Source organism: Anopheles arabiensis, chromosome 2 (assembly GCF_016920715.1).
Source record: "Anopheles arabiensis isolate DONGOLA chromosome 2, AaraD3, whole genome shotgun sequence".
NCBI classification, from domain to species: domain Eukaryota; kingdom Metazoa; phylum Arthropoda; class Insecta; order Diptera; family Culicidae; genus Anopheles; species Anopheles arabiensis.
The window spans coordinates 70,966,017-70,993,714 of record NC_053517.1 but is presented as its reverse complement, the minus strand read 5'-3'; the positions used below and the strand labels follow the sequence as shown (position 1 = coordinate 70,993,714).

Here is a 27,698-nt window from a genome sequence, read left to right as displayed (position 1 = left end):
TCTCTCGCGTGCACTACACTTCGTGGTGTGGTGTTGAGTATGGTTGTGTGCAAACGCACGTGTAAAACGGATGGGGGAGGGTTATTAATAAGTAGATTAAAGCTCGGATAAAACCCTCCACAGCGTGCCCATGTTCGCTCCACCCCACTCGAAGGAGGTGATTTGAAGCTTTTTATTTACTTGCTTCCCTCTGATGGACGCTCTCTCTCTCTCTCTCTTCCCTCCCAGTCGCGCTGAGACACAGGGTTGGGTTGGATTCAGTTCGGTACGCGTGTGCAGCATAATTTCGCAAAAGAGAAGGTGTTTGTGGGGGGTCTTAATCCACAGCCTCTTCAAGCGGACAAGGCACCACACTCACGCCACCACCATCCATTGTTTGCAACGTGCAAAAGAGGTGGAAGGGGCGGATCATAAGATGAGGGATGTGGTGGAGAAGAAAACGGTAAACCTTTTCCAATCGCGTACGCTTATCAGCGGATAAGCGGCCTTAATGGTTGGCACGCAGCGCTACCAGCTTCGCTTCGAGTGATGGGAAAACAGTGAGTGGTGTGTGACTACAGATTGCAATGGACTGAAGCCATTTGCATCAGCGTTTTTACACCAATCAAATATCGTACTACTCTGCGGTTTCGCTTAGTAGTAGTCGCTTAGCAGGCGGCGAGATGTTCAGTGTAGCGCACGGTGTGCAACCATTAATCTCCTGTACCACTGCTGCTGAACTAATCTCGCAACAAATAGGATGGAAGTTAAAGCTTTAGATAACAAAACAGAAGACAAAAAATGGTGCCAACTGAAGCCAATTATGATGCTACAATTCAATCACAGCGATAAGAGAGGCGAGCTTCCTTAACCGTGACTGTACATCCAATGATTCCATAGAATAGATTGATAGAATGCGGGCAAATTATTTCTGAAAAGAAAACGTCAATTCCTGGTGACTGTAAGTAAAGGTACACATTAAAAGAAACTGATTCAGAGCCTATCCCGATCCTGGGACTTATCCCGAACGCATGCTGGAACTGACTCCAGTCGCATATAAGTGTTAGAATCAGCCATCAACCTACACTGGCCCATGAACTGATCCTAATCCATTACCAGTCCTTTAACTGGTCCTAACATCATACCGGTCGTGGAATTTATCCCGCTCCCATACCGAGCCAGCAATTGATCTTGACTCTATACCGGTCTTGGAACTGCTCTCAAAGCCGTATCGATCCTGGAATTGATCTCGAAACCATACCAAAAGTTAGACTGAACCCATACCGGTCCTGGAACTGATCCTTACCCCATATAGATCTTGAAACAGGTACCTATCGGTAATGGTCATACGGTCATCGGATCTTAAACCCATACTGGTTCTTGAACTGATTAAGATTCCATATCGGTGCTGAAACAGATTCTTGCCTGCTCCATTGCAGGCCCTGATACTACTCCCTTTTCAATTCGGGCGGGACCAAAAATAGTATCTGCACCTGTCTCAGTCATGGCGCTATCCAGTCTGGTGTTTGCATTGGGGGGTCCCGCAGTATTATCGTCAACTCGGACGACTTAACAACAGGCTCTTCCTGTGTTTAAGACTTGTTTGGACCGTCGCCCTTAGCAAGGATTGTCTATCCAACTGCGTGGTACTTAATAAGTGTCGAAAGCCTTTATAGGCCGGCATGACCCGTTACCCCTAAAAGAAGGTTATTTGTTGCAGTATCTTTTTTGTAGAAATGTTGTCGCAACATTTCCATGTACCCGGACCTGCAGTGGCGGCCAGTTCTACTTTAGGACAGCTATTTTCTGTCTTTGAGGCTTCCGGAAAAGTTCCTTAGACCACTTTTTGGAAAAAAAATCCTTGCATGTCGTAGATGACATTCTTTAGCTAGCTTTCCGCTAAAAATTAGGCCCATAAATGAAAAAAAAAACTCAAAAAACCACGGAAAAACGTTAGTCTATTGAAATCTGACTGTAATTTGTATTGTTCGTCTCCTTACCTTTCAAAGACTAAAAACTGAATCGGCGTTGTGTTTTCCATAATAGATCGCGCTGCCATTGTATGTTTTAAACTAAGCAAAACGTATCCAAGCAGCTGCTTTAAAGTAATGCTGATCTGCCTTTACTAGATTTTTATTATAGAGATGTGTTCATATACTTAGCATGTTGGATAAATATTAATGTAAAAAATAGTTTAAAATGGGAAAACTCACCAAAGGATTTAAAATGTAACAATTTTACTATATGCCGCCGTTAACCTTCGTTTAACAACGATCCCCACATAAAGAGTAAGTGAAAATCCAAATGGTAATATCACAAACTAAATGTTTCAATGTTTTCGAGTTGTGACTTTGTTTAAAGTTTCTTCTGTTATTCCTGTAGTTTAGTTGTTGTAAGAGCTGTTTGTAAAATTAATTCTACAAAAAAAAGCTTTAACCTCTCTCTATCTTTCTCTGTCTCTGTTTCTGCATGTGCTATACGTCTGCAGGAAAGCTTTCCTTTAGCTAGTAAATACGCTTCTGCATGTCTGCCATAGTTTGTTTGTTTGTTTAAATGTTGGAAACCCGCCTAATACTCGCTTAAAAACCAACCGCGCCCGAATTTAGAAATGTTCTTGTTTTACTAATGTTTTCCTTTTTTCCAATGCAGAAATCAAGGCACGGAAAAAGCATTCAGGTGAGTCAAAACGGTTTAAATAAGCTTTTCTCGCACGGACACACTAATATTCGTTTTACTCCCTTTCCGCGTGTAGAAAAAGACTCCGGCTTCCTGAGGATTGGTTCCCTGAACGTACGGGTGAAGAAAACCACCGAAGCCTTCAGCAACTTCCTGGGAGTGGGCACCAACCAAACGCGAATTCCGCCGACAGCGATTAGATCGAGCGCACCACCGGACACACTGTTTATTGACAAGCTGCACAAATCCTGGGGCTCGGCAGATAACATACAGGTTGGCACCGTTGAGCAGCATGTTTTTTAATAGTTTTAATCTAATTCTTATTCGATGTATTATTTTTTGTTCTTCTACCCTCTCTTCCCTTCAGAAGGAAGATTCCGCAATGCCACCGCCCAAGTATGGTCCGGTGAAGAAACGGCGTCAGAAGCGTGACATCGAGTACGATCCGAGCAACGATCATTTCAGCCAAAGCGTGCCGACCACGCCGAGCCAGATACGGGCACCGGTTGGCCCGCTGTCGGAAAATCCCGATGGCGAATCGATGGGCGACTCCGACTCCGATACGGCCTGCGGTTTTGATTCCAACTGGCGACCAACCTACATTTAGACTTTTTTATCATTTCGAACGACCTATTTGTTGTTGTACATTACTATCAAAATGTATAATACTCGTTAGAGGGGTTTTATTTTCCTATGTTGACACGATAAATAATCATTGAAATAATAAATGAACTAACTGCTTACTCAAAATACATATTCTACGGTTCGTTGTTTGTACCTTTTTTAACACATTTAAGAGAAAAATCGTCAATATCGACGAAACATTTGAAGAAATATAATTTATCCAATACACAAACCAACAACCAACGAAATTCGAGTAGTTTGAACTCGAGTTTTCATTAGTCGCTGCATGAATTTGTATAGTGAACAAATTGCGATACGAAATTATGCTGCTCGTCAGTAAACTAGAGAATATTAATTTTACCTACTACCATCGCAATTAGTTTTTAGATCAGCTAAAAGCAAAGCAGCAATTGTTTTGATATTTAATAAACAAAAAAATCGGATGAGTCCATCAACCACGAACAGGAAAAAATGACAGAGCGGACTAGTCAACAGGCGTTGGGGCAAAAGTGTCAACTGAACTCGAGGCAAATTGTTTAAATCGTGTTGCCATGCATCTCAGCAATCTTAGCAACGAACCATAGAAATATTTTTAGCTGGATTTATACGCTCTCCATCGGTTGTTCTCATAAATTAGAAATTCATAAAAAAAATGTCGGACGAAAACGTTGCTAGTGCAACGAAAACTGAAACTCCCGTTGCTCTTACACGCATCGCAGTTGATCTTCCGGACTTCTGGATGTCGGATCCAACGACTTGGTTCGCACACACAGAATCCCTCTTTGCGTTCGCCGGTGTCAATAAGGACGAAATTAAGTATCTTCATGTTGTCGTTAAACTAGACCTATCCGGGATGCGTCATATAGCTGACTTGGTGAAGCAGTCTCCTGCCACAGGGAAGTACGACGCCATTAAGGAACGGCTCATCTCCCGATTCGAACCTACGATACAAGTACAAATTGAAACGCTACTTTTATCGTACGGTCTAGAAAACCCTCTTCGTCCTGCACATCCTTTGAGTAGGATGGAGGAAAATGCAAGAACTTGCACAACTGAAAATACGCTGGGAAAGCTGGCAGATGAAGTTGCCGCTTTGGGAGCAGAGCTACGTCGAATGAAAGCAAAGTTTGATTGCAGACGATCGCGTTCCACTTCTCGAAATCATACTGGTGGAAGGAACAACATCTGCTGGTATCATCGAAATTATGGAAATCGAGCCAACCGATGTCGAAGTCCTTGTCGGTACATTCAGTCGAAAAAATAGATTTACGATCATCTGATGTCGTCAAGCGGTATGTATTGCTAACGTCAGCATTTGAGGTAGAGAAGCCTGAGAACCATGCTGCAAATGTATCGAAGTTGACGGACGAACGAATCTAAGTCATCCGGTCACCGGGTTCGATTTTTGATGGAATTGAGGGGAACACTGTAGAAGATTACTTAAAGCAATGATTTGATTTAATTATTTTGCAATGCATGTCGCAAACGATGACTAAACGATCGGTTATCCTTTAACTCTACGGCCGGATACTCGGGTAAGATTTTCATTTTCAAACTGATATAACTTTTTTGAAGGGCACATGCTGAACTTATTTTTCAAAAATTCCAAAATATTTTCCTAATCTCTACGACTGGCATACCCGGGTATCCCATACATTTTGTATGGGAAGTGATAGCTTTTAATTTAAAACTTTTTTTAAAACTTCAATAACTTTTGATGTAAAAAATATTAAAAATTGTGATTTGGTTTAAAGTTAAAGGTATTAGCCTTTTTACTTTGTTGGATAAATGGGAATTTGAATGTTTCATTTACTATTTTTAAAATATTGTGTAATATGTATATGACAACCAATTTTTTCATTCGCAGCCTTCAATGCTGCACCATATTAAATTGATTAGTTATTATGCGCTTCATGAAGCATTCCGATTATTTTGATTGAATATGAATAGAAAAGCTGAAATTCTTCATAAAACTATGTTTTTCAATTATATCTTTGGTTATTTAATTTATTTCATAGAAAAAATCAACCGTATCAAATACTTTGTATATTATTTGTATATGCATTATGTTCTACTTTTTCTTGAAATGTGCTCTCTTCTAATCATATTTCAATTTTAAAACATATTATCAACAGAGAAATGTGTTGCAGAATTAGTTTTCTTTATGCGGTCGTACAGATGAAGGTATAAATTTGGTCATTGAGACAACGGTTAATAAAGAAAGTAATTTTTTTATTCATGCGCTTCACAATCCAGATTAGGAAATGAAGGGTATTAGCTAAACGACTAACAACAAAAATTTGTTTTAAAAAAATCCCTCTTTACAACACATACGATTACATTTAGGGTAACTGTACCAGTTTTCGGCAGTGTACCTATTTTCGGCAGGGTAGCTAAAAACGTGAAATTCTGCACAAATGCGGTAAAAAATTTCACAAAATACAATTTTGTAGTGGAAGTGTACTTATTTGATATTCACATACGAAGTTTCACATCATTTCATTACTTATTTTTCAAAATATCAAATAAATTGTGCTTTTTTTCGGCAGCTTTGCTGTCAGCCAATCGTTCGGCAGGTTTTGTGATTAAGAGAATAAGAACAGTAAAACAATCAAAAAGTGGTGTATATTAAAGATTTTATGCTTATTTAATTTATTCTAACTTGTTCGGAATTATAAAATCACGATAAACAGGTTATTTTTCACTTTAAATGCTGCCGAAAATAGGTACACAGTAAATGTTCATTTTTGACAGCTCAATGTTGTGGGCTCCTGCCGAAACTCGGAACAATAACACACTTTGAATTTGGCTGAATATTCCTTTTAAAATTGATCAGAACACTACAATGCGTATGTCGACACATAATATGACCTTTCTTATACCAAATATCACCAATTTTACGACAAAAAATGCACTAACTTAAGAAAAAAATAAATATTTGTAAGCCAGTTCGCACCGTACGCTATAACCATCAAACTGTCAATGGCTGCTCTGTTTAAACGTCGCATCAAAATGGCTGTCAAAACGGGCCAAAATAAGCAACATAAAATTAATAATTAAAGTGCTTTTTAACACCAATCTTACGAAAGTAAGAGTGTTAAATTGCTTTAAACATTTTTTTGTACATATTCACATTGATACAAACATTTTCTGACCCGTATTCGCGCTGCCGAAAATAGGAACACAGCCTGCCGAAAATAGGAACAAACTGCCGAAAATAGGAGCAAAATCAATGTTTGCATTTTCACGAATATTTATGGAAAAGGGCTTTGAACCAGCAAATAAAAAATATTGTAACATACTATGATAGTTTATCAACCAGAATAACTACACTTTCAAGAAACATAATGAAAAATATTGATGTGTGAGCAATTTTTGTGAAACTGCTGCACTAGCCTGCCGAAAACTGGTTCAGTTACCCTAGTACGTAATCAACAGTTCTTTAATCCTTTCTTTGGATTAACTGCTAATTTGAAAACAATGTTCCAAACTCATTCAAATTGTTCTTAGTTTTTTCACCGGACAACACCTACCATAAAAATGACAGCCAAAAGCCGAGGTTTGTATCGTTTTGTACCAGCTTGACTTTAAGCACCTTGCTGTTTACACATGCGGCATAAAATCAAAACAAAAAACACGTTGTGTTCCTTGCGAGACGCACTTTGGTGTTAGGACAGTTTTTTGCACACTTTTCACCCCCCAAAATGGGCCGCAAGGATAAGAACAAGAAAAAGGGCCAAGGAGCCGAAAAAACGTCCATGAAAACGGACAAAAAGCTTGTAGCGAAGCAGAAAAAGCTGCTCGCCAAGCTGGGTGAGGTAAGTGGCACCGTTTGCGGCCATTCCGAGCGACACTTTTCCATCCAGATCAAGTGCGATACATTCGTTTGCGACGTTTTTTTCAGGAAGATATCGAAAACATTGTGGCCAAGTACGAAACGAAGGACACGAAATCGTCCGATCTCACCGAAATCGTTTGCCCGCCGCCAACGGCCCGGGTAAACGTGGGCATCTGCGCCCATCCGGCCGATCGGGAGGAAATCTTCATCCACGGGGGAGAGTTTTTCAACGGCCAGCAGACGGTCATCTACGGTGACTTTTACTCGTACAACGTGGCCAAGAATGAGTGGAAAACGCTGAAATCCTCCATCTGTCCGGCACCACGCAGCGGCCATCAGATGGTACCGGTCGCGACGGACGGTGGCCAGATCTGGCTGTTCGGGGGCGAGTATGCGTCGCCCTCGCAGCTGCAGTTCTACCACTTCCGCGACCTGTGGGTGTACCGGATGGCAAAGAAGCAGTGGGAAAAGATTAACGCCCCGAACGGTCCGAGCGCTCGCAGTGGCCATCGGATGGTGGTGACGCGCAAAAAGCTATTCGTGTTTGGCGGCTTCCACGACAACAACGCCTCGTACCGGTACTTTAATGATCTGTACGCGTTCTCGCTGGAAAGCTACACCTGGACGAAGATAGAGGGGGCCGGGCCGGTCCCTCCCCCGCGCTCCGGTTGCTGCATGGTGGCGAACGCCGACGGGAAAATCCTCATCTGGGGCGGATACTCGAAGACCAGCGTGAAGAAGGAAATCGATCGCGGCACCACGCACACGGACATGTTCGCCTTGGTGCCGGACAAGCAGCAGGACGGCAAGACGGGAGCGGCGACAGCACAACCGACCTACAAATGGACCAGCGTCAAACCGAACGGCAAAAAGCCGGCCCCGCGCAGCGGCATGGCGGTGGCGATTGCACCGAACGGAAAGGCGTACACGTTCGGTGGTGTGATGGACACGGAGGAGGATGAAGAGGACGTGCGGGGAATGTTTAGCAACGAGTTGCATGCGCTCGATACCGGCGCGTGCACCTGGCGCAAGCTCGAGCTGGCGGCCAAGGCAAAGAAAAGCAAGCCGGCCGATGTGGAAATGAACGAGGAAGAGAAGGAAAAGCAGCAGCAGCAGGCGGCTAAAATCGTATCGGATGATGGAGTTTTCACGATGACTGTCGGTGGCAGCGGGGCTAGTGGAGGGGCATCGAAAGGGGCGGCCAAAGGAGAGGAAGGGGATGCAGGGGCGCTTGATCTTGGTGGTCCCTCGCCGCGTATGAATGCGGCCATCGTTGTCTGCAAAGGGCAGCTGTACGTGTACGGTGGATTGTACGAATCCGGCTCCAGGCAGTTCACACTGAGCGATCTTTATGCTCTTGGTAAGTGTCTTTCCCTTCCCAGCTGCAAACAGAAAGGTTATAGTTTATTAATTCTGCACCAATACCATTTTCCTCTTAGATCTTCATAAGCTGGATGTGTGGAAAACGTTGATTGCCAACAGCTTTAATTCGAACGAATGGCTTGGCTCGGACAGTGAAGGAGACTCTTCCGATGATGATGATGACGACGATGATGATGATGATGATGATGACGACGATGATGATGACTCGGAGGATGATTCGTCTGGAATGGAAACGGAGTAGCTCGTGAAGCGGACGAAACATCATTCCGACCGTACCGAAAACTAATTGGAATGAAAATAAAAAACAAAAATAAATGCTTAATTGTATTATGTGTTGAGCTAAAATAAACGAATTAAAATGGTGTAACTACCGGGATTCTTCTGTTTGCCACGATTTATTGGTTGGTTCCCATATTTTTTTGTAAAGTTGTCAAAAATCCGGAGTCGACTCTGATTCGACTCCGGAAGGTGGGTCCGCCCTGCATTATTCGGAGTCGTTCGGAGTCGCTCGGAGTCATTCTGAGTTGGAGTCGTTCGGAGTCGGTCCTCGAAACAAAGACCTGTATATGAAGTGCACGTGAAAAGTGAAAGACAAAAAACACAACGAAATGAAATGCCTGATCACAAGCACATTAAACCAGACGGCTCGACTCCGTTCGACTCCAGACGATTCCGCATTAATCCGACTCCGATTGACTCTGACCGACTCCGGACGACTCCGAATGACTCCTCACGACTTCAGACGACTCCGATTCCGAATGACTCCAAACGACTCCAGACGACTTCGATTCCGAATGACTCCGGACGACTCCAACTCCGGTCGACTTCGGACGACTCAGGACGACTCCAGGCGGCTCTGGACGACTCCGACCGACTCCGGAAGACTCCGGGTAATTCCGTGGCGGTAATTTGGGTCGCTCTGGACGACTCCGGACGACTCCGGATGACTCCTGACGACTCCGGACAACTCCAGACGACTTTGAATGACTCCGGACGACTCCGGACGACTCGTGATGACTCCGACCGACTCCGAATGACTCCGACCGACTGTGAATGACTCCGGACTACTCCGGACAATTTCGACCGACTCCGGACGACTCCGGACGACTCCAGACGACTTCGACTCCGAATGACTCCAGATGACTTCGGACTACTCCAACCGACTCTTAACGACTCCGACCGACTCCGAATGACTCCGGTCGACTCCGGACGACGCCGAACGACTCCGGACGACTCCGAACGATGCCGTACGACTCCGGACGACTTCTTCCGACTCCGAACGACGCCGGGCGACTCAGGAGGACTTCGAAAGGCTCCGGGCGACTCCGACTGACTCCGACTGACTCCTGATTATTTATTGGTATCGTCAGATTCTATACCAATGCAATTGAACCAACAAAAATCTGGGAAACGCAAAAAAAACGTGGGAACCAACAAAAATTATGTGAACCAACCAATAAATCGTGGAAAACCCCGTATTCTATTCCGTAATTTTTAGAATAAAAAGAAATGTGTCACATGGTAATTATTGCATTTATTTCTATCATTCGCTCGAGACTGAGCTACATTACACGTTTTAAATCTTTATTTGTTGCTCACAGGGAGGAAAAATTAAGCCCTACTTTGCGATACACATTCATACACGAATGACTTTGAGACGTTAAAAGTTTGCTGCTACTTGCTGCTGCTGCTTCATCACCACGGAAGCAAAGGACACCTAATGCACCCTACATTGAACGGTTTCCTTCTCACACATCCCGTTTACCTGTACCGTTTCGTGTGCGCCCTGTCGTCATACTTGGAACTGGTGGAGGAATCCTTCCGGCTGCTTCCGCTGCCCCCGTACCCTTCCTTCGCTCGCTCACGCTCACGATAGCGTGACGAGGAGGAGCCACCATCGCCGCCGTCCACGTCACGATCCCGCTCGCGTTCCCGGGTGCTTCGATCGCGCTCCCGTTCCCGATCCCGCTCCCGGTCGCGTCCATGCGAGCTGCGAGCTGAGTCACTGTCGCGCACCCGGTCCCGATGCTCACGGTGATGGTCCCGTTGGTCGCGCTCGTGCGACAGCTGCATCCGTTCCCGTGGCGCATCCTTCTTCTCTCGCCGGCTTTCCCGGCTGTCGCGGGCGTCGCGCCGCTGTTGCTCGTACTTGTCGTAGTTGGACTCGCTCGCCGAACCACCGTGCCGGGTGGGCGAACCGAGCAGATCGTACTTGCTGGTGGTGCGCGACGATCCGGACGCTGCCGGTCCGGCGGGTGAAACCGAACGTTCGGACGAGTAGCGATAGCGCGACTCGGTACGATTGGCCAGCTCGTCCTCGTCCGAGGAGCTGCTCGAATGACGCCGCCGGGATGATTTAGACCCCGGCGAACGATCGCCATACCCGCTGCCGGCCGGTGAGCGAGCGGACTGGCGGCTGCGCTTGTGCTTGCGGGAGCTGGTTTCGACGGAACGAAACGAATTACGACGATTGAAGCAACATATCATATCTTTCTCCTCAAACAACTTACCTTTCCGCACTGCCGGTACGCTTCATGGCCCTGCGGCCACCACGACTGTCCTCGTCCGAGGCAACCCAGCTCGGTTCCTCGCGTCCCTTCTGGCGCAGCTCTTGTTCCATCTCCTTCAGCAGCTTCATGCGGTAACTGTCGATCTCCTCGTGTAGCGTCCAGCCGGTGCGCACCTGCCGCGTACCGGACTCGAACTCATCCTGGTACTGCACAATTTTCACCTCAATCTCACGCAACCGTACCCGTCGCAGTTCGTCCTGGTCCGATGCCGCACGCCCGACTCCATCGTCCTCCGGACGCTGTCCATCCTCATCCTCATCGTCGTCATCGTCCTCCTCGTCCGTGTAGTTGCCATATTTGCTACTGATCAGCCCTACGCCCTCGTTTTTGAGGCTGATTTTCGGCGGCTCCGGTACGACTGGATCCAGCGTGTCCCATTTGCTGGTCGTGATGGCTTGTGCTTCGATCTGTGCCGCATCGACCGATTCCCATTTCGAGGGAATAAAAGAACCGCCAGCCGATTTACCTGATAAGAAATGAAGAAAGTTAGAAAGACACACACACACGATTGCCATCCGTTGTCGGAGTCGGCGTCATACCTCGGGACGAACTTCCACCGGTTCGTCCTCCTCCCTCACTGCCGGAAAGGGACGCACCGCCCATACGTCGCCCTCCGTCCAACATGCCGCTACCTCCCCCCGCTTCGTGGGCCGCTTCCAACGGCATCCCATCAATATCATCGTCCGCCAACGGCATCCCATCGATATCGTCCTCATCGCTGTAGATGTCGTGCTTTAGCAGCGGTGTCCGGTTCTCGCCCGCCCCTCCTCCTCCTCCTCCACCACTCGTCATTCCGCACATCATTGCACTTTTCAGCAGTGCCGCACCGTCCAGCGGCACTCCGTCCAGATCTTCGTCCTCCTTCTCCTCTTCCGGCTCCTCTTCCGGTTGCTTTTCCGTCTGCAACGAGAAAAAACAAGCGTCATTTGTGGCACACTCACACAACCACACAACCACTGCACTGCTTACCATCTGTATGCCCAAAAAGGTGTGCTGCAGCTTCACGAGAAAGTCGCGCGGATAGATCGCCCACTCTTCCCACGCCCGAAACACGCCCATCACGCGGCTCTTGAACCCCTCCGCCTTCAGCCGGCTGTCCAGCTGCATGTAGTACGCGTTCAGGTTGCGAAAGATGTCGAGCAGGTTTTTCTCCATCGCCTTGCGGAAAAAGCTCGCGTTCTGCACCTTCACCGCCGAGTTGTGCAGTATGTCCGAGATCAGATAGATGCGGGCGACCTTTTTCTTCACCACCGTTTCGTTCGACGACAGCGACTCGGTGATGCATTCGCAGATTTCCTCCGCCGCGTCCGCGTGCTCGATGCAGAAGATCATCGCGTCGCCAATCTTTTGCCGCTCCGGCGTCAGATGTCGTATCAGATCCTCCAGCCGGTCGCGTTGTCTGCGAATGTACGGCGAATCGGAATTTCAGAAACAAGTTCCAGCTGAACAATTAAATCATCCTACTACTTACGCCACGGAAAGATTCCCTTTGTTAGCTTCAATGCCCTCCTCGTCCGCAAGCAGCTCGTCCGGCATGCCCTGGGTGTAGAAGTTGATCGGCGGAGGCTTCCATATGGAGCCACTCTTGAACATGCGGAACTCTTTCGTCCTCCAGTCTCCCGGCGTGTCGCCCTGCAGCAGCGAAAACAGCTTCCAGCGATAGTAAATATGTGCCGGGCTTTCGTTCTCGAAGAGAAACCTAAAAGTAGCGAACGTGAATGTGAATGTGTCGGAGTCGAGAGGCAGTGCAGAGACACCCACTTGTACATCGGATTATCCATCTCCTTCGTCATGATCAGTGCTTCGAACATGGGACCTTCGCGGATGACAAACTCTACCATGCGATGGATTAGCATCAGCAACGGCCGCTCGGTCGGTATAACCACCTTCACCACCGACTTAAACAGCACCGCGTCCATCTGTTCCTTCAGCTCCGGCTCCGCCATGTAGGCGCCGGACGTCATCTTGGGAATATTGTCCAAATCCGACGGATGTGGCTGCGCATTGAACGGCAACCCGGACGGCGGCGGCGGCAGTGTGTACGCCAGCAGCTTCGGTGGTACGTAGATCGGGTGCGTCATGATCGGGACCGATTTGCCCCAACCGAGCTTCATCTCGTACCCCATCACGTCGCGCCCATTCAGCGCACGCAGAGCGCGTTCCGCATCGCGCCGGCTCATGTACGCCACGAACCCACAGTTTCGGTTGCGCATTTTCTCTTCCTCCGAGCGGGGCCACATAATCTTTATGCTCGCCAGCGGTCCATACTTGCCAAACAGTTCCATCAGCGCTTGTTCCGAGATCTACAAAACAATTCCATTGGTGTTTAAGTCTAGCCTATTCCACCCTCAATTTACGGACTGTTTTTCACTCACCTTGGGATTAAGGTTGCCCAGGTACAGGTTCGTCGTGTTTGGATCACCGTTATCGAACGAGCCGGATTCGGTCTCCTTGTACACGGGATCCGATTCAGTGGAGCTCGTGCCAGGGAGCATCGTCCGGGCCATATGCTTGTATTTGTGGCGTTCCTCGCGCTCTTCTTGGATCTGGCGCAGCTCTTCCTTAAACATCTCCAGATTGCTCTTTTTCTTTTCCTGGTTTCGCTTCTTGCCCATCGCCGACGAATCTTTGCGGCTCTCGCTGGCAACCATCTTTACGTAGTCCATCGATTTCTCGTGATCCATGTCGAGACGGGACTGGGGCTTGTAAAGCTTGCCCCTGTCCTTCGTGTCTTCCTCTACAAGTGACGACAGGTAACATTAGTGCCGTCGCTCTTGCCGAGTGCGCTACAGCCAAGCGATACTTACTTCTCGAGCCCGCATCGTACGTTCCGGCCTTTACCCATACCTTCGATATTTTGGATGGCGCTTCTTGAAATGTTTCCACAAACTCTTTGAAAGCCTTAAATTGTCAACTAGGATTAGCTGCGGTTCGTTCATTCTACTACTGGGTCAAGCGAATCGCGCGACACACAGCTACGCCGTGTGTGCCTTGGTTTTCTTGCGTCTTCGCATAAATGGTAGGGTATGGTGTGTTTAGAGGAGAAATAGGAAGGATTGGAATTTGCCTGTCTGCACTTACGTGGGCTGCTGCCGCCTCGTCCTCCCGCTTCTTTTGCTCTTCGATTTCCTTCCGCGACATCGGACGCTTGCCCATTCTGTCTGCGGGTGATTATTTCCTATTATTTTCCCGAAAAAAACAAGCGACGCAGACAACGGGAGCGAGCCGAAATGATTGAAAACATAAATTTTCCTTCGATTTTTTTTCTTCTTTTTTCTTTCCTTCGCGGACTGTCATTGAACTGTCACCTGGAACCAAGGTTCAGGCAAGACAGATATGCTGAACTAGCGGCTTGAAAATCACCGGTACCTTTTCCAACCAGCTCAAAGTGACAGTTAAAGTTGCATACTGAGCGTAAACAATTCAGCAAAAATAAGGGATACGCTTTGGCTCATTAGCTTTCATACAAAATTATTTATAATGAATTGTTGTTTATGCATGCAATAACAGCGTGTTTATTTTGTAGTTTAATCTGTTTCTTTACAATTATTACTGAATGAAACCATTCAATCCATTTAAACAAAAAATAAAAAGGAAAGTGTAGTAAAAGGGAATAAGAAATAATACGTGATCATCCTTACTCAATAGTAAAATAATTTATTTTGTAAATACAGTGGAGCGCCGTTTATCCCGGGTACCTTTTATCCGGCTATCCGTTAATCCGTGCTGTTGAGAAATGACAGTTCAATACAAAGGTGACATTGCGTTATGAGGAGGATATTTGAAAAAGCTGTGACAAATTTCAAATATTCTCATTGGGAAAACATGAAGTTAATAAAAACTGGGGTATTTTTATTATAAAATAAGATAATTTTCCAAAAGTTAATCAGGAATTGGTGATAAAATATATCATTAGACTCATTATCCGTGTTATTCCCATATCCGGGCAAGGTCAAGTCCCGAGAAGCCCGGATAAACGGCGCTCCACTGTTTAACCATTTTGCAATAAAAATTGGCCATTTTGCATAGCCATGTCTTTTGGAATCCCGGCCAAACTGAATAAGGCTAGTTAGAATGGCAATGACCAACGTTACTTGCCAGGTGAAGGTGGATGGAAAACTCTCAGGATCTTTTGCTACCACCAAAGGTCTGCGCCAGGGGGTCGGACTTGTCTGTCTCCTATTCAACTTGGAACCGGGAGCGGTTTCGGAAACTCCCGAGGAAGGGCAAGAACGCAAAGCAGTTGTAGCACCGGATAAATAAGTAAGTATAAAAAGTAAACGAAATCACTCAGTATATTCCTTCAGCAGAATCTGTATAATATCTGAACAGAAGGTGAGAAGTAACAAGAGGTAAAACATAATAGAAACCACAAAAGGAGGTTTTTGTTAAAAAAAAAAACAACAGAGCTACAGTGGAGCGCCGATTATCCGAGCTTATCGGGACTCGACCTCGCCCGGATACTCGAATAACATGGATAATGAGTCAAAGTATATATTTCATCACAAATTTCAGATGTATTTTTTTTAATTTGTGTTGTTTTAATAAAACCTAGCCAGTTTTAATTCACATCATACTATCCAATGGGAATATACCAAAAGTGCCCTGAATTATAGCGTTTTATATTATGAAATGTGCTCTGAAAACCGTTTTTTAAATATCCTCCTCACGACGCAATGTCACCTTTGTATTCAACTGTCATTTCTCAACAGCCCGGATAAACGGACAGCCGGATAATAGGTACCTGGATAAACGGCGTTCCACTGTGAATGATTTTCGGTTTTGCTTTTGTACGATTTCTTCGCAATGCAACTCATTTCAGTCATCAGCCGTAATAGAAACTCCATCGCCTTTTAGAACTGCATATAGTTTATTAATAGTTTTAATACCATCAATATTGATTTTTTTATACGTTTTCTTCTGAAATATAGCTTTGCTGCTGGTGGTTCCTTCAGAAAGATTTGGTTTTACAGGACTGTTTTACATTTTAATATAAAATACATCAATAACAGTGTTTTGTTGTGAATTTTCATTAGTTTTGCTTGTTTCTTGTGGTCTTTCATTCTATACACGGTCTTATCATCTTCTTTTTTTAAATATCTCTATTCTGATGTCTGGATGCAATGTGTGTTGCTCTCTCTGTGTATTATCTTTACGAATTCTAAACATGGTGATGCGCTGATCTATTGCTCCTGAAAAATCTACTACAAAACATTGATGGCCAATTGTAGTCGCCTTTAGTTGCCAGCGCTGTTGTTAATTTCGCTAGTAAAGATAAAACGGTTTTGTGTACATTCACACAAAAATAATGTGCCACCAGCATTCCATGATAATTTGGTTGTCTTCACCTGCAGATTTTACTTTTACAGACAGCATACTCATTTTCTTTTTGCTATAGACCCTACATAAAAACCATTTCGCACAATGTCCCATTCCCTTAAGCCTTCGTGAATAAGTACATTGTTAGTTCATAATGTCAGTTGGCCATTATTCTTGTTTATTGATCTAAGCGTTTCTCTTCGACTACAAGAAGATAAAAAAAACTGGACATGATACAAAATCATTTAGATAACCACTCGCACAACACCTACTGATTGAACCGAGAGGGTAAAATTAATTCCCGTGTCGGTGTAATCGTGGACCTACTGATTGCTTACTACAAATTGGCATGTTAATAACGTATCAAGCGGCCATGTCGTCAAGGACATTAAACATTTGCATTTACCCGCTCGTGTTATTGAATTGGTTGTTTAAAACACGAGAAAATCATTTGTTCACAATTAGTAGAGTGCGGTTGTTGTGTTATAAAAATGTATTTGAGAATCTGTGAACACGAGAAAACGACATTTGTTCAACAAAAAGTAGAGCATCGGTGTGTGAAAACATTAATGAGAAAGTGATAGAAAAAAAGCCGTTTTCGTATGTGTGTGTTTGTGTGAAGTAGACGCAACAGCAGTTTTCTCGTAATAATTGCACCAAGTGCAACTTTAATCCAACAGCAGCTGCATATAGTGGAGGGCGCGTGGTTTATTTGGCAGCTGCATTTAAAGAAGCTTTTGTGGTTTTATGGCATATTTAAAGAAGCATGTGCAGAGGTGATGTATCTGCATGTGGTTGAGTACCCTGTTGTTTTGGTAGGGTTAGTTTTTAGGATAGATCTTATATATCTATTACTCAGCACTCAGAAGAGCTTGCAAATGGGTTGAGTTTTCATCAGTACTGGCACAGGATTATAATATTGGGCAAAAAAGGAACAACTATGTTTTCAAACAACTCAGGGTTTCGGTGAGGTGATCGATACCCGATTCACAAGGTAGCAGGCAATAGGAGGAGGCACAGGCTTTGAAAGTACACACCGTTTAATAAACAAATAGTAAGTTTCATGTTACCGGTTAAGTTTACGCATTACACGTTCGTGACTCTATTGATATTACGATGGCTTTGGCTGTTTGAGAATAAATATCAGTGTTACATGACGGTTTTGAAACAAGATTGTGGATTTTTTTTCTAGAAAAATATTTAAAACGAGCTTTTGCTCAACAAATTATTTTACCCTCCTTCAAGGGTTAAACCAAATTAATACAATATTTTTTTTAAAACATACTCTAATCAGGCTCAAATGTCCTCGCGTATCATCAGTAATTTTGCACCCTCTGCCCTCTGTCGCCTCACCTTCGTTCCTCATCAGTCACACTAAAAACAACACGTTCAGCCGCTCCGACAGTACCTCTGGCTCTCTGCAACCACCACCTACACACACCTCAAGCAAACACGTTCATGCCCCGCATACTTTCGCGTTTCTTCTACCCAACTTTCCATCGCAACGAAAAACGCACAAGCACTGTCGTACTTGCGCATTTTTTTTAGTACTACTACGCTTTACCATTGATCATCTTCTGCGAATGACCATTCGTTTTCACCTCGGCATCATCTTGATCTATCGATGTTGGAAAAGAGAGAGAGAGAGAGAAAGAGAGACAAAAAAGCACAGAGACCAAGAAGGTGGACAATGGAATGAAGAGAAAAGAAAAAAGAGAAAGAAACAAACATTTTTTGGTCAAATTTTGGTGAATTTTGTACGCATGGTTTTAGCTGAAATTTCGTATCGTCTGATTGGTTGGTGGGTGGAGTGTACGTAAGGGAGGAGCTGAGAGATTCGATACACATGAGAGCTTTGATTTGGTATGCAACGAAAAGCAAACGGACAGAAAGCAAAGAGAACACAACCAAACACCACTGTTACCAGATCTTAAAAACAAGATGCTGAAGTACTGAAACTAAACATTTTTCATTAGTATCTTACAAAGGTTAGAGGAGCATTAGGAATCGATGCACACGCCATCTAAATAAAATCAAATTTAAAAAAATCGAATACATATTACGGAAATATTAACCTTTTGCAAACTGAGCAAAGCCAAACCAACCGATTTACCACAACAAGAGGCAGTACCACAACACAGAGACAAATAGGGTTCAGATTGTCCAATTCAATCAGTTCCAATTGCAAAGAAGAAGAATTAAAGTAAAAATTGTTAATCGTTGTAATATTACAAGAAAACAAACATTGAAATGAAATAATGATACACGAAAGGGGGTGGAAAATGGTTTACGCAGTAGTAGACGAAGCAAAGTCAACAACCGACAATGCACATAAACATAGCACAGTAAAAGATGTTAGTAATTAGCGGAGGGTTAGGACAATCACCACCACAAAATGCAAAGGTAGTTGTTGGGGGGCAAAACGGAGAACGGAGCAACGGTTCAAATGCTACACACGATTAATGCCTGCTATTTTCGGGCGATTCTTCTTATTTCTACCATACTGAGGAGTAGAGGGACTACTGCTGTAGTGGGAGGGAGGGTATAGAGTTTAAGGAACTAAGCACTCTCTATGTAGTCTGCATCGAAAGTATCCTACTCAGCGGCATCGATATCTTCACCGGCTTTGTCTACGCCCGTATCAGTGGTAGCAGTGGCAGTAGCAATGGTGGGAGTGGTGGTAGATGTAGTGTTCGTATTGGTAGTAGTACTGGCCGCCGTACGGTGACAACAGGTATTCTTACCGTGCAGCGAGTAGCAGAACTTCTTCGTATTGTTCCAGTCCTCCCGCAGCGACAGGTTAAACATCGAGTAGTCCGGCTGTCCGGTGACTTCCTTCACGATGTTCAAGAACTTCGGCAGAATCGCCTTCAACTTGTCCCCAGTTAGCGAGGTGTACGTTTCCAGCAGAATCAGCCCCTTGCATCTGTAAAAACAAGACCGCAGCGAGCCATTAGTCCAGGGTTGTGTGTGTGTGAAAATATGGCCGCAATGTGTACATGGGACACGTATATCTACCTCGGATGGCTAGGCTCTTTGTAGATGTCCATCTGGAAGTACTGGTTGTTGACCAGGAAGCAGCGCCGTTTCTTGTAGATGGTAAAGTGCGCATCGTCCTGCTGCGTTAGCATGTTGAGATAATCGCGATGCGATAGCTGCGTGCGCACCTCGATCGACTGGCCGTGCTGCTGCGGCCGGCGTATCGTGTGGATGTAGCTCCAGCGACCGTTCTGTCCCCGTTTGCGCAAACGGGCCTGCACGCGTGGTCCAGCGCATTGCAGATAATGATGCACCACCTCGAAGTCCTGGAACGCGGGGAAGGACGTATCGGGGGGCATTGGGCCAGAGACTGAAAAAAGACAGCAACATTTCGGTATTGGTGGATGTTTATATAAAAAAAGAAAGAAAAACGCAGGCATACATCGCTAAAGCTCTTACCCAAAAACTTGACCTTCCGCGAGGTGATCGATAACCGATCGCCAATATCGATGCCGAGCTTCTGGCAGACGCATTCGATCATGCGGTTCACTTTGTTCTCAAAGTCGGTCGAATTGTCGATCACATCGAAGTACGGATGGCCGATCCAAGCCGACGCGGCCTTGTAATCGAGCTCGCGTGCCAGTGTGACGCCTTCCGACCGGCACGAATGTTCCTCGGTGGCGTAGAACTGTTCCGCACCGTTCGCGGCCGACACCATGTGGATGATCTGATTATACCGATTGTCGCGCAGCTCAACCGGGTTCCAGTTGTTGGAACGCATCATACGATCCCATTTTTCCTTGGAGATGTCTGCAAACGAGATGGAAAATAACGTGTATGTGATTGCTCGAGTTCGTTTGGGATTGGTTCGATTCTAGCGCATCACCATACTTACATGCACTCGCATCCATAAAACCACGGTCGCAGATGATCAAACAATTTTTGTTGCTCGTCCTGCCCAGCTCAAAGTATGTGTTCTCGATCTGTATCATCGTACGGAGCAAGTTTTCCTGAAACTTGTACACTGCAAGCGATACAAGGGCGACCGTCGTCAGTAAACACAAATCAATTCTACACAATGAGCAAAAGCCATCGCTTTCACGCACAGTCGCACGAAGGCAATGCGTATTTTAACAACGACACACGAGAAACAACACGTTGGAAAAAAGGGTGAATGATTATGAAAGCAAGCCCTGCTGAAGGTGCATTATCGTCTAATGGTCGATTATCGATTAATCAAATGAAATGATTAGATAATATTAGTGGCTAGGCTCATTAGCGATGGTCTGCAACACGATTGAGAAAGTCGGTCTGTTTGCTGAAGAGTGTGTTACACGACGTGTAGATTAATTCCATGCATCATCGACTTTTCTGCGTTTAGCGGTAGCAGGAAAAATGTTTGCAAATTATATCGAACACATATCTGCCTTTACAACAACACCACCCAGATCTCACGCTGTCCCTTGCGTTCGACTTTTTTCGCGGGAAAGAAACTCAAAACAGCGTGGCGATAATGTGGTGTGTGCATGTGATGCAAAAACACACACACTCACTAACACACATTTGCATAGAAATTTCTGAACGATCGTACCGGCTTCTTTTAAATATAGAATGATCATCAACAGTCAGAATCGATACATTTTCACCCGCTTTGTGTGTGTGTGTGTGTGTGTGTGTGTGTGTGTGTGTGTGTGTGTGTGTGTGTGTTTCGGTGTGCATATGGGTTCCCTACGACACGCCACGATCATCGCGAGCGCGGAAAGCAGGGGCAAAACAAAAAAGAAAATACAATTGGAATTGGTAAATATAGTTGGCCAAATAAACAACAACCGCATCATCTATTTCTCGAACCATCCGATATACACCGCCAAGGCGCGCTGCTGCTCCCCGCTTGGCGCGTTGGCTCGCTCGGTACAAAGATGAAAATGAAAGACAGCTTCTTGTGCTCACCACCGTCGGCGTTCGGCTGAGCTAAAAAAGATGGATGAATGCGCGCACGGCGGCAAGGGACCTGATAATTGCCAACTTGTCAACCGAGCCGAACATCTTGCCCCCCCACCCCCACCCCCTCTTCGTCCGATGTGCTACGTTTTGCATGTTCACACAACATTCGGACTGATTAATGGTGAGGATGGTTGTGATTCTTCGCTAAGCCTGTATCCTCTTCCCAAAACCGTCACGCGATATAATTTGTATCCTTAATTCAAACGGAACCGGGCCAGATAAAAATAATCAATCTTCCTCACAAGACGCAAATATTCAAAACGTTGCGCCGCTGATAAGCGTTAGAGCCATAGACGGACAAGACGGGCCGCGCGGTACACGATAATTATTTCGCTACTAGTACACCGTCTTCAAACAACGTCCGCCCGAGGAGAGCTTGTTGTTCGTAGGCGAGAGGGTGAACAACACACAACTCATCACAAACTGGTTGAACGAATCACGCCTGCTTGTGTCGGTCACATGCTCATCTCGGTGACGAAAACAGCGCAAATCGCTCTGTTCTATTGAACAGAAAGAAGAAGAAAAAAAACAATCCCCCCCACAAAGCACTGACCACCACTTAGCTGGCTGAGGAAAGCAAAATCGTTCTAATGACGTCGTCGTAATTACACAACAATTTCTGCCGCCCAGTTGTCCTTGCCATGGGTCATTTATTGCAGCATCGATTTAAAAGCGGTCCACTGTCCACTTCTCTGCTGCCACATTCGCTTAGTGGTGCCGTAACCATTGCTGCGCGAGAGAGAGAGAAAGAGAGTAAGCTTCCCGCCGTTACTAAAAGCCGAGCGCGCGCGATAACACAATGTCGGAGGGTTGGTATGAAACTTCCGCAGAGATTAACCTCCGCGTCCTATTCGAAGACGATCGGTGACGTACATGTTTTGCTATACCAAACCAAACCAATTCGGTTGGAACTGGTACACTTCCATTCTAGTAGAGCGACCAGTTTGCAGCAGTAATCACGCAATTGATCGCGCGCAAATTGTTGCTCGAAGCTGTTCGAAGCGATCATGGTCAATATACAAACAGTCCGCCGCAGTGGTATCGGCAGCTATTTCGATGGCGCTCGCACCACGTGTGTTTTAACCCGGCCAGCCGCCACTTAACGCTTTAGTTATCACGTTTCGCCTTGGCTTTGAAATGGCCTGTTGCATGTTTGTGTGCAGTGTAGGCACCCCCGGCAAAGCTCCGCCGGGTGCATGGATCATGCGATAGGAAGTAGCATGTAAAGTGACGCGCACGCTTGCATTTTGATAACACACACACACACACACCTACACTCACTTCCTCACACCTCAATATACATGCTCACATTGTGCGGAATGAAAGTAAAATTGATTCACATTCACGCAGCATACTCTGCCCAGAAAGAATGTCGCTCCTGTTACGCCGGGGATCGGGTAGCAGGTCTCACACTCTCGCGGTCAGCTGATATTGATAGTAATTGAACAATCATTTTAATTTGCATCGAACTCAATCGATTGGCTGCAGCACGCTACAAACACGTTTGTTTGCTGCGGGTCCGTCGTACGTCGACAACACGTGCTTGAGTGTTGTGTTTGTTACGTACTTTATGCAGCTGTCAAATGGGAAACAACGCTGACGCAATTTCAGCACCTTGCTCTCAGAGCTCGGTGGTTTATAATGTTCTCCTTTATGAATGTGCATATAGTTTAGATAAGATTTGTTTCTAAGCCTGACGACAAATGCAAAACAAACTAGTTGGTGGCAGTAATGTGCAGATATATTATCAACAGCTGTTTGATGCGTGGAGCATGTTAAATGCTCCAAAAGGCGTATTAGTGTTTAATGAAAGGCAATAATCCTTTAGTCACAGTCACCCATGATAATAAGCGTGCCAATAGGGACATACAATGTCCCGCCTTTCTACAGACGATGGCTGACACGATGGCAAAGCGAAACACATTCGAATGACTGAACATACATATGCAATTGTTATAAAACGAGAAAACGGGGCGGTTAATTAGCTACTCGCTGACCATTAGTCCTTCTCGCTAGAGTGGCTAAAAAGCATATGACTACGATCTAGTCGCTAGGTTCACACAATGATAACGAGCAACACGGCGCAAGCAAATGTGATACGAGCGGCATCGAGGCATCAATGGGCAAGGAAGGAACAGAGCATAAACACAACACGCGAACTCCAACACACGCACACACACACACACACATACACATAGAAGGAGATGGTGGTGTTTGTGTTGGGGGTGTGTGTGTGTGTTGCATTTAGGACCCCGGACCTGGAGCCTGGTGGTTTCGTGGGTGCTGTGCTGTGTTGTGCACACAAACTGCCAGCGCGCATTAAACTCACCATCGCCTACTTTCCCGACGGCGGCGGCCATACACCGGGGACATGTTGTAATTTTGTCAATATCAATAACGCTATGCTCCGGGACGCCATCCTTAAAGACGGCCGGCTTGGTGGCGTCGGAAGTGGAGGAGGCGGATACGGCGGCGGTGCCTGCGGATGTGCCGGGTTTGTGTGCCTTCTTTTTGCTTCGATCTGATGTAAAACAAGTAACTTGGCGTTAGTTTGGGGCTCTCTCGCTCTCTCTTTCTCTTTTTCTCTCAGCGACCAAAAAGCGAAATGCACAATGCTTGCCATTTAATGTTTTGTTTTGCGGTATATGGTGTGCGTGTGCTAGTATGTTGTAAGCATACCCGAAACGACGAAAAGGGTGAGCCTTTTTGCCATGATCTAATGATACGATGAGCTTGGTTCTATTTCTTTCTTTTCTGTTAGAGCTTTTTTTCGAAAAATCGCTACTGTCTTAGCTTTACCTTATGATAACGTCTCCTATTAAAACTCCATCGATCAATCTAACGTTTTAAAGTAACGAAAAGCATGCCACTATTGGGGTGGTTTGTGTGAGCTTCCCTAATTCATCGTTCCAAATGAAACGAACGTTCTCTCCTCCCACCCGAAACGAAGCGGAGGGAAATGGACAGCCGGCTGTCAAACGAGATCGCGTGACCTTTGAATTATTGCGGTTAGAAACTTGTTCATTATCGTGATCGGTTGGCATTTGGCATGCCCATTAAAACAAGGGTTGTTAAAACTTTCTACACCAATTTGAAAGAGCCAACTTTGGATAAACATTTTCAATAAAGTTGTCCTTGCATTTCGATCGATCCACAGCTCAGGGCGCCGATGGATTGGTGGTAGTGAAACGTGAATATGTATTATGTTTAATGAGTTTATACTGCCGCACTACTTCTAAAGCCTGATTTCCAACGCATTTGTTTCATCGTGTAGTGAGATCGAATTGAACATGAAATGTTAACGATAGCACGAACATGTGTCACTAGCAAAGAAAGCAAAAGCGATGGGATTGTGCGCTGTTCTGTTCGTACACGGTGGTTCCGGAACTCATATCCCCCCCCCACTTTACTAAAAAAAAACACACATTAAAACGATCGCTTCTTACCTTCTTCGGCAACCAAATCGGCGAACTTGATGCCACCGCTGTAAAACGAGAACATGACAGAACGAAACAATCAATCGATTTTGTTTTGAAAATTTTAACAATACACGGCTGCATTGAATTTCTTCACGCACTGGCAACTGCTAGTACCGGCTTCTCTATAAGACGTCAATAGCTGCTATTATAAATTAAAAACTACTGGAAAGATGCTAGTTGAAAATAGTAAAATTCACAAAAAAGCTGTGGCAATGAGAAAAAAAGGCTACGCCGAGAGGCTGACTTTGCGCGCAAGCCTTTCTTAATACATTTGTTTGTTTGTTTGAGCGATTTGAGTGATATTCGATATGACGCAATAAATAAGCAAATTCGTTATGACATAAATTATAGCCAGCTAGAGCAAATAAATTTTACGTTTTTCAGCCACAGAAAACAGGTGAGTGGTATTTCTCACTATAAAGATGCTATTTTTATATGCCAGATTTGTAACGGTTCAAGGAGCAGCAGCGGAAGCTTTGTCATAGGGGAAAAATATTGATACGTTTCTAAACCGTACCTGAGTAGAATTGTGGCCGTTTCAGGCACGCGAAAAACCTGCAAAAATTAAAAAGAAATGGAACAAAACCATTCTATAGAAGAAACTATTTGATCCTTTAGACGAATTGTTGAGATGGGTTTTTTTATTGCTAATGAATGTGACTGTACTGCGTACGGATAAACACGAACATGTTAAGATGGAAACTTGTAAAAATAGCATTTTATGTTTAAGTTTAAGCTGAAAAAATAGCTAACTAACATTGCTGATTTTAGTTTGATAAATAATTATAATATGCATCAAGAACAGTTAAAAATGGTTGTGAATTTGTGATAACAAGCAATTATACAAACATCCATCGAACGTTCTAAATAAAACAAATAAACGTAACTTTTTATCGTTAACCCTTTCAATGCTCATGCTACTATAAATTTGCGTTGAAAACTAATGAAACTACCCATCAACACAAATGATATTGCCAGCAGGCCTATTAAAAATGAATAAATCAAGTCGGCTTTATGAGCGAACAATAATCGAACGACAAGTTGTAAGGCATGGGCGACACAAAATCATGACAGTTTTATTGGGACAACGGCTATCGGCATATGAATGGTATATTGTTTTTTTGTTTTGCTCGATCGAATGAACATCAAAACATGACCCATGAAACATATTCTAATTGTGCTATCAAAGGATCAAATGATAAAGTTTCCGAACTGTGGCTACTTATGATTGAAACACGCGCTTTCAAATCAAAAGTGTCTCAGGAAGGTGGAAAGGCACAGCTCCCCGCAATTTCACTGCCAAAGTACTTACCTTCCATCCGAGGTTCTCGAAGAACGTACACAGTCTCGATTGGCCCGTCGTTTTGCCTCCGCACGGTCCTGTGCCACACGTGATTGGGATGACGAGGAGGACGAGTGATGAGCGCGGGAAGCAACGGTAGGACGAGCATCCATAGAAAACGGAAGGAAGAATGAGAAAGAGCGTCAGTAAGCTCAACATGTGACTAGAAGAAGAGCAAGAACATGCAAAACACAGGATCGCTCTAATGCAATTAGCGAGCCAGCAACGGCCATGTGGGGCGAACAACGGACCGGAACCAGCGGTGGGTAGGCCTGAGAATGCATTTCCCACCCAACAGGAAATCATCATTGCTGGGCTATCGGTGGGTAGCAGGGCTACCCCGGGGCAGCCCTGTTACGGCCTTAACCTTGAACTTCTCGGGCAAGGGCCACCAGGATCGCTGGCGAGAGATACATCTGAGAGCGCGCACGCCGGAAATAGCACCCCCGCAAAATATACGTATCTGTGTGTGTGTATGAGTATGTGTATGTGTGTGCGCGCGCGCTCGAGTATGTGTTTCCCAGCGGGAAGGGTGTGCTAACCATCATTCCCTAGGAAAAACACCCAGAAGCACATGTTCCGAAAGCTATATTTAAACAGTCTGTGTGTGTGTTGTTTTTTCTATGCCGTTTTCGTATCGCTTGCTGAAAGATTTTTCACTGCCCCCCCACACTCACCTCCCGTCAGCACCAAGCGGTAAACCTTGCGTTCCTCTATCGCGTCCATGCTGTTGCTCGTTGCTGGCTGCTGCTATGGTGATGACGATGATTTTGGCTAGCGAGATTTGGTTCCAACACCGCGCTGATGATCACAACAGTCCGGTTCCGGGTGTCTCAGCTACGACGGCAATTATGTAAAACCGGAAAAGGCGCCTATATCCTTCGTTGCTCCTCGCCGATTGTGCCGGGGCAAGGTGCGCTGTGGCGTGGTATTTCAATCGCCTGCTGTACGAACAGCTACGGTTCCCGAACTTGAGCGGCTTGACTGGTGTTAGTTGCAGCAATTGGTACGCCTTACGCGGAGCGGGTTTGTTATCAAATCACTTGAAATATATACATTTTTATCGGCTTTTTCACTTCACACACGCGGCGCAATTTTTCCCCCCAGTCAGAGCGTGAACTCGCTCATCGCACACACAAAAGTCAAATGGCAAAGACGTGACAGATGTAATGAAGGGGTAGTTGCCAAAGTTCGGATCGCCCGTTTGCGTTCGGCTTTCTTCGGGAGAGGAAAAAAAGCTACACTTCGTTTGACATTTCAGGTCCCTGCTAGTGAAAAAGCTATACATTATATAGACAAGTATTTTTAAATTTTGATCTTGAGGGTCGTGTGAAAAGATGGCGGTTAATTAGGCTCAAATGAAAAGTTTCCATTTGTTTGTTAATGTATCAGCTTATGTTCGTGCTTCGTTTTTCCTAAAAGTAAAGAGCCTTTGCTAAATTTTCAACGGTATCATCATTTACTTGTTTAAAATATTCTCTTTCCCCTTCAGTAACCGCAGAAAG

General features: G+C 45.1%; 4 protein-coding genes across 6 annotated transcripts in view; 2 read left to right on the top strand and 2 right to left on the bottom strand.

Moving 5' to 3' along the window:
- The window catches only part of LOC120908401 (ankyrin repeat domain-containing protein SOWAHC), a 94,722-nt gene extending 91,313 nt beyond the window's left edge, over nucleotides 1–3,409 (top strand). Inside the window, exons 12-14 of one of the 2 annotated variants that reach the window (XM_040319355.1) lie at nucleotides 2,629–2,655; nucleotides 2,732–2,928; nucleotides 3,023–3,409. In XM_040319355.1, the coding sequence (XP_040175289.1) occupies nucleotides 2,629–2,655; nucleotides 2,732–2,928; nucleotides 3,023–3,262 (464 nt within the window). In that variant the 3' untranslated portion in view covers nucleotides 3,263–3,409. Of the gene's footprint in view, nucleotides 1–2,628; nucleotides 2,656–2,731; nucleotides 2,929–3,022 lie in introns of those variants that run through there. The other variant, XM_040319356.1, reaches the window with a different exon arrangement.
- Nucleotides 3,410–6,870: 3,461 nt separating this feature from the next.
- LOC120896621 (kelch domain-containing protein 4) lies at nucleotides 6,871–8,876 on the top strand. The gene is made up of 3 exons (XM_040300876.1): nucleotides 6,871–7,097; nucleotides 7,184–8,477; nucleotides 8,557–8,876. The coding sequence occupies exons 1-3, from the start codon at nucleotides 6,984–6,986 to the stop codon at nucleotides 8,739–8,741; spliced, it is 1,593 nt and encodes a 530-aa protein (XP_040156810.1). The 5' UTR covers nucleotides 6,871–6,983; the 3' UTR covers nucleotides 8,742–8,876.
- Nucleotides 8,877–10,014: 1,138 nt separating this feature from the next.
- On the bottom strand, nucleotides 10,015–14,335 carry LOC120894602 (U2 snRNP-associated SURP motif-containing protein). Its single transcript, XM_040297288.1, has 9 exons — nucleotides 14,152–14,335; nucleotides 13,878–13,971; nucleotides 13,446–13,807; nucleotides 12,832–13,373; nucleotides 12,542–12,769; nucleotides 12,040–12,469; nucleotides 11,610–11,970; nucleotides 11,011–11,536; nucleotides 10,015–10,937 (listed from the first exon to the last, which is right to left on the bottom strand). The coding sequence occupies exons 1-9, from the start codon at nucleotides 14,224–14,226 to the stop codon at nucleotides 10,262–10,264; spliced, it is 3,294 nt and encodes a 1,097-aa protein (XP_040153222.1). The 5' UTR covers nucleotides 14,227–14,335; the 3' UTR covers nucleotides 10,015–10,261.
- Nucleotides 14,336–17,411: 3,076 nt separating this feature from the next.
- On the bottom strand, nucleotides 17,412–27,352 carry LOC120898855 (TRPL translocation defect protein 14). Of its 2 annotated transcripts, XM_040305264.1 has the most exons (10): nucleotides 26,871–27,352; nucleotides 26,164–26,231; nucleotides 25,369–25,406; nucleotides 24,819–24,856; nucleotides 23,702–23,893; nucleotides 20,264–20,392; nucleotides 19,828–20,178; nucleotides 19,408–19,738; nucleotides 19,134–19,315; nucleotides 17,412–18,007 (listed from the first exon to the last, which is right to left on the bottom strand). In XM_040305264.1, the coding sequence occupies exons 1-10, from the start codon at nucleotides 26,917–26,919 to the stop codon at nucleotides 17,943–17,945; spliced, it is 1,443 nt and encodes a 480-aa protein (XP_040161198.1). In that variant the 5' UTR covers nucleotides 26,920–27,352; the 3' UTR covers nucleotides 17,412–17,942. The 2 variants fall into 2 exon arrangements, with proteins under 2 accessions (XP_040161198.1, XP_040161199.1); XM_040305265.1 differs by lacking the exon at nucleotides 23,702–23,893 and having other exon boundaries at nucleotides 26,871–27,351.
- Between the last annotated feature and the right edge of the window lie 346 nt (nucleotides 27,353–27,698).

What these genes read in the sequence shown, in the direction of transcription:
- LOC120894602 (XM_040297288.1), bottom strand. Translation starts at nt 14,226, where the DNA reads ATGGGCAAGCGTCCGATGTCGCGGAAGGAAATCGAAGAGCAAAAGAAG. An exon ending in ATGGATAATCCGATGTACAA is followed by an intron (nt 12,770 to 12,831) that starts GTGGGTGTCTCT and finishes CGCTACTTTTAG; the next exon opens with GTTTCTCTTCGAGAACGAAA. An exon ending in CCTTTTTGGGCATACAGATG is followed by an intron (nt 11,971 to 12,039) that starts GTAAGCAGTGCA and finishes TTCTCGTTGCAG; the next exon opens with ACGGAAAAGCAACCGGAAGA.
- LOC120898855 (XM_040305264.1), bottom strand. Translation starts at nt 26,919, where the DNA reads ATGGACGCGATAGAGGAACGCAAGGTTTACCGCTTGGTGCTGACGGGA. An exon ending in CGATTTGGTTGCCGAAGAAG is followed by an intron (nt 23,894 to 24,818) that starts GTAAGAAGCGAT and finishes GTTTTACATCAG; the next exon opens with ATCGAAGCAAAAAGAAGGCA. An exon ending in TTTTATGGATGCGAGTGCAT is followed by an intron (nt 20,179 to 20,263) that starts GTAAGTATGGTG and finishes TCTCGTTTGCAG; the next exon opens with ACATCTCCAAGGAAAAATGG.
- LOC120896621 (XM_040300876.1), top strand. Translation starts at nt 6,984, where the DNA reads ATGGGCCGCAAGGATAAGAACAAGAAAAAGGGCCAAGGAGCCGAAAAA. An exon ending in TGCTCGCCAAGCTGGGTGAG is followed by an intron (nt 7,098 to 7,183) that starts GTAAGTGGCACC and finishes CGTTTTTTTCAG; the next exon opens with GAAGATATCGAAAACATTGT. An exon ending in GAGCGATCTTTATGCTCTTG is followed by an intron (nt 8,478 to 8,556) that starts GTAAGTGTCTTT and finishes TTTTCCTCTTAG; the next exon opens with ATCTTCATAAGCTGGATGTG.